General features: G+C 33.4%; 1 protein-coding gene across 1 annotated transcript in view; it reads right to left on the minus strand.

The window, feature by feature from the left end:
• The window catches only part of LOC107681290 (protein RTF2 homolog), a 34,734-nt gene that overhangs the window by 1,801 nt on the left and 26,933 nt on the right, over positions 1-6,000 (minus strand). Inside the window, exons 6-8 of the mRNA XM_016477559.1 lie at positions 4,955-5,068; positions 4,627-4,678; positions 1,283-1,357 (exon numbers count right to left, since the gene is read on the minus strand). Coding sequence (XP_016333045.1) covers positions 1,283-1,357; positions 4,627-4,678; positions 4,955-5,068 — 241 coding nt within the window. The remainder of the gene's footprint in view (positions 1-1,282; positions 1,358-4,626; positions 4,679-4,954; positions 5,069-6,000) is intronic.

The following is a 6,000-nucleotide window of genomic DNA, read 5'->3' on the forward strand; positions in this document are numbered from 1 at the left end:
GACCCTTATTCATAGTTCTGTACGACTGTCCTCTTTACATGTCATTGCACATTATTATATTGTTATTTTAAAGTATTATAAACTTATTTTAAAGTCTTTCTAGATTATAGTCTCTAAACCTACTGTGCACATACAGGCTGCCAGATATAAGCTGTCTCTTTTTTGAGGACAAGATAATAGAGAAGCCTGACATGTCCCTAAACGACATGACCACTTCATTTGTATAGTGGGGGAAATTAATTTGCTTGTTAATATCCCGTGTGGCTTGCACAGATTCATGTGAGGACACCACACTATGAGAAAATGATGGCCAGTAAGATATTTTGTTATATTTTTCATACTGATATTAGTTATTGAAATCGAGAGGGTCATTGAGGACTTATGCTTTCATATCAAATGCATATTATATTTAAATGTACTACCATCCAAAAGTTTGAAAGTAATAGTAGAAAGACTTCTATTTCAAGCAAATAAAAAAATAAAAAATCTATCACAGCTTCTACAAAAATATTCAGCAGCACGACAATAATACTCAGAAATGTTTCTTGAGCAGCAAATCAGCATATTAGAATTATTTCTGAAGGATCATGTGACACTGAAGACTGGAGTAATGATGCTGAAAATTCAGCTGCAGATCACAGAAATAAATTACATTTGACAATATATTCACATAGAAAAGAGTTATTTTTTATTTTAATAGTATTTCACAATATTTATAGTTTTTACTGTATTTTTGACCTTGGTGATCATACGTGACTTCTTTTAAAAACATTTAAAAAATCTTACTGACCCCAGATTTTTGAACAGCAGTATACGTAAAAAATATTTTAATATACATCATATACTCCAGCAAAAGGTCAATTGAGTTAAATGAAAACCTTTAATTCACTGCAAACATTAAAGTCTGTGCTTGAGTTGTAGAACATGAGTTCACTTACTCTGCTGCCATCTACTGTCGGAATGAAATACTACCATAAACTGCTTACAACATACTGCACAGTATGCATACCATTGAAAAACACTATGTGAACCAGTATGCAATGACTGTTTCACATGACCTGACCATGTTGCATAATCTCAGCAATTAATGCAGCAGTACACAGATTTCCAAGAGCAGTTTCCTTTGCTTCTCTACAAAATGATGATGAAATACATCGCAACCACAGACCATGTATGCATTGGTGAAAACAACACTGATATGATTGTGCTTTCAAAAACATTCACATATAGTTCAATTTCACATGTAAATCTAGCCCTTCTGTACTCTGGCATGCTGGGATACCTGAATCACTGCGGCTTGCACTGCTGCCCTCTCCATTCAATGATGTAGATTTAGTCTCTGAGGTGTCACAGCTTCCTGCCATTTCAAGAGAAAAGAAAAACAATATATTTAGTAGTTGTACTAGTTTAATAAAGTACTACAATTAGTTGTTCAACCATTATTGGGAAGTTCAAACCAGTGTTATTTATTTTACGATCACTGAGATACTATTACAGTTTTTATTGATATTTTAAATGTTTTTAATTTTAGAATTTGTTTTCATTTTCATTTTAAAATTGAAGTTGTTAATGTCTATACAGTCTGTATTCATTTTAATTTTAATTTATAAATCAAGTGTTATTTTTTTTTATATTTCATTTTGTTAATTCTTTTTACATGCAGCTCACATTAAATGTTCAAAAAATGCATAACCATTTCAAAAGAAATGTATATACTGAAATTTATATGAATTTACAAAAGCTTATTGACAATCCGGCTCATATCATGTAATGTTTAACAGCTCATTAGTTAATGTACAATCAAATAGCAAACATGAAACATGGCATTGCACATTTATGAACGGCATTAAATGCAGTCAGTGTGGTTTCCCCATTTCTGTGGGCAAAACTAAGAGGTTTTGTTATCTGGCTGTCTTCAGAGGAACATGTCTAAAGGTTGTGTGCCACTTCAAATGCACCAAAAACCCAGAAACGGTTTTATTTTTCTTTAAATGGTTCACTGCTGTAGATACAAGAAATTTGATGACAAAATCTATTTAAACATGATTAAAGGCAGGCAGTCTTTCCCTCTCTGAATGCATCTATGAAAGATTATGGATAATTACAGTTTCATTCCGGTTTTAATTAAATTTGTATTTATGTCAGTGTTTTGTCATAGTTTTGAATGAACTATGTCACCTCAGCTGATCTGTGATTATCTCACGGATAATCACATGTAAACTTTACTTAAGCCTGATTCATACTGAAGCAATACTAAAAGGGTAGACACAAACTTCAGTGAATATTGACATTTTGTCCTACATTGATAACGTCTGTCATTTCTACACAAAATTTTACCTTTATTCCTCACACACTTTGAAATAAACATGAAAGGAATATTATGGGTTCAATAAAAAGTCAAATCTATCCACAGCATCGGTGATGTACTGCCAATTACCAATTAGACTTTATTTAAATCGTCCCTCAGTTTAATAAAAATGCACTTTCAATGGAGGCCTATGGGGGACTTTTGTGTGTGCGTAAATCATATTCAACATATCAGACGTTTTCATAGTGCTCAATTGCTTTTTTTTCTTTAAAATGTCCTGTCTAGTGACTGACTCAAAAAGCAGACTTTCATCACAAGCTTTATATTAGACCAGCTACGCATTTGTGAATCGGTTACATCTTTAATTATGAGTTCATTATAATCTAACACTGTTTGATATGCAAAAAAAAAAAAGCTGTGCCATTATAGGTGTTATTGTGAGTTTCTTACTGAGCTTGTCTGTGTAAAGTCACTCTCAATCTTTCAACAAAGCTGTCTTGATGATGCAATGCCGGTAAAGCCGGTACAACTTTCACACAATATGTGCATAGGGACAGGGGCTGCTTACATACAGAATCATCCACCCACAGGAATTACGTCTGTAAGTAGGGGTGTGCGATATATATCATCTGCGATAATATCGTAATTGTTGTTTTAACGATGTGCGATTTGACATTATTGACTCGCTTATTAACAGTGATTTGCTGCCACGTGCTGGCGGTTTTAATTTCAAATTTCGGCTTTTTCTTTCTTTCTTTTCTTTCTTTTTATTTTTTTTATTTTTTATGTTTTAAATCATTTCAAATATCAGTATTCAACGTTTTATGTTTAATATATCAAAACATTATTTATGCATTTGTAATTGCAGGTTAAATGCATTCATGTCTTGCATTAAACAAAATACATGTGTGTAAATACATCTAAATGCCACTTCAGATGCAGCTTCTGTGTTGATTTAATTTGCTTGGTAACAGCCCAAATGTCTTATTATTCTAATTCCCTGATTAAATGTAAGAATTTGACTCAAAAGATAATGGACACTTTTAGGAAAAATGGCTTTATAAAGGTAAAAATGCCCATAAAATGCAAAAATCAGTTTAAACTTATTGGAAAAGATTAATTTCTATCAGTATGAACTTGCCACCACACAGAATATGAAGAATATTAAAAACATTAGGAGTCAGCTGTCTTCGGCAGTCCTTAAGGTACCAGCACAATAACACACTCAGCAAAATATCGTCTAATTATCGTTATCGATAAAATCCCATAAAATATCGAGATATAATTTTTTGTCAATATCGCACACCCCTATCTGTAAGGCAAAACTAAACATTCCTTTACCTAGAAAAGTCTCCTAATCTCACTTTAGATGACGCAACAGCTCAAACAATAAACTGAGATTTAAAACAGAACTGAAGTGGATGGTGCTGTATAGCAAGCCTTAAAATGGATAAAACAGCATCACAAAAGCAGCTCATATGACTTATACACTATATTACCAGTCTTATAAAGGCAAGACAGTTTTCTGTGAAGAACAGAGCAAAATAAGTCATTATTCACCGAAAATCTTCCTCTCTTTCACAAGGTTATCGTTAACTAAAACTTAAAAAATATTTTTGTTAATTGAAATAAAGCTGAAATAAAATAAAAAAAGAAACTAAAAGAAAATGAGAAAGGTTGCCTTAGCAACTAACTAAATAATTTCAACCTGAAGCACTAAAAGGACTAACTAGAAATTTAAAAGAAATAAATAAATAATATAAAACAATCAAAAACTAATAAAAATGGCAAAAGCAACTCATAAAATTGCTACAAATTAAAAAAAACTCAAAAAGTAAAAACCCGAAAATCTAAAACTAAAGCAAATTCATAATATGAATACAAACTATAATAGTGCATAAATAATACTAAAATAACACTGGTCTGTCGGAGCTCTAAAATCTCGCTCATGCTCACAATAAAAAAGCCATCTACAACATTGCATTGCTCAATATTCTACATCACAGAGATTTGGAGGCACTGAATCTTTGTGACTGTTTGTGACGCGCACCAAAAGTTTGACAGCTTTGGCGAAGCACTGTTGAATATCGGTGAACGACAAAATGTATTTATTCATACTTTTACAGGAAACAGAAGCTTAAACTTCCTGCCTAAGTTCTCTATCTGTGTTCCACAGAGGAATTATATGACCCAATTTTCATTCCTGGGTGAACTAGTGCTTTAATTTTAAGCTACGGATGAAGCATGTCACAAGAAATACTCACTGCACAATGATCAGAAACCTTAATGTGATTTATAATGCAAACCTTATATGTTACCTGTTAAATCCTGTGACTTGGAGACTTTAGTAGCTTTGCTCTTCTTTGATTTCTGCCAAGAAAAAACGAAAAATGCCTAACATGAAATGTGTTCTTAGAAACGTCTGAAATCATAGGAAATAAAATATCGTGGAAGTGAAAAGAAAGGAAGTGAAAACGGCTTTTGCTTATTCAGTATGGTCAGGGTGCATTTTCATTTCCTCATCTCTTACAAATTACACTACGGTAATGGACTTTTCTTCTACTGGTAGTAAAGTTTTTATTCATAGCTTCCATCCCACGTTCCCAAAGACCACTGCAATTCTACACCAGCAAGACATCAATTTACTTTCGCAGTTTTAGCCTTTGCTCGGCGCTCCTCCATGGCCTTCTGTAGCTTCTCCACCTCCTCTTTAGTCCCATTCAGCGTCACAAGGTCGTCTTCTTGTAAAGGATCTCCACACTATTAAAAAAAACAAAAAAACACAATAACAAGAACATGAAAATTAAAATGACTGAAAAATGTAATTAATTAAATGACTGATTTGCTTTGCTGGCAGTGAATGCAGTAAATCCCTGATCAATCCTGAGCATGCAAACTCTAAAATGAGGAATCATATGAAATACAAACACCAGAACGTCATGACCAGTCGAATGAAGAAAATCAGCGGCACATAACTGCATTCACTACTGCAGAAGGCGCAGATGTACCCCGAGTGAGCCGAGAGACCACTCATTTTCTCTGCAGCTGGCTTTATTGTTAACAGACTAAGGCCGTGTCAAAGCGTTTTTTCTTGAGGCTAGCATATTTTTTCAATAGTTTTCAATGGGAGTGCTGCGTTTTTTAAGATGCCAGCAGCACAACAAAGCGCTAATAAATGATCAACTTTGGGCAAAACGCAATTTTCAGTCAGCCGTCCAATCACAGTGGAGGAGGGGTGGGGCAAATAAACAGTGATGGGAAGATCAGATCACTTTACTGATTTTCTCGTTCAATCTCGTTCATCAAAATGAACAAATCTTTATTCAAGTCATTTCATTCATTTAAGTGGCTTTAAATGTTATAATTTGAACAGCCAAATCCCCCAAACTCATCCACCTACACAATCTTGATCATATTAAGAAGTCATTATAATGCAGTCAAACATAATTTACAGAGAACATAAATAATTACTTTACATTCTGAGTCTTTTGTTCATTTGTCACGTGACAGACGCAATGAACCATATGCCGACTCAAGTGTATATGTACATGCTTTATAGCCGTTTTTTCCATTCGTTCGGCGTTGAATGTTTTTTTTCTGTATATTTTTTTTGTTTGCACATATTGTTTAAAGGTCCCATATTGTACACCTTTCTGGAGTTTTATTTTAGGTTTTGATGTCCTTAAGAATAT

This window comes from Sinocyclocheilus anshuiensis, unplaced genomic scaffold, assembly GCF_001515605.1.
Source record: "Sinocyclocheilus anshuiensis isolate Anshui unplaced genomic scaffold, SAMN03320099.WGS_v1.1 scaffold1632, whole genome shotgun sequence".
Taxonomy (NCBI): Eukaryota; Metazoa; Chordata; class Actinopteri; order Cypriniformes; family Cyprinidae; genus Sinocyclocheilus; species Sinocyclocheilus anshuiensis.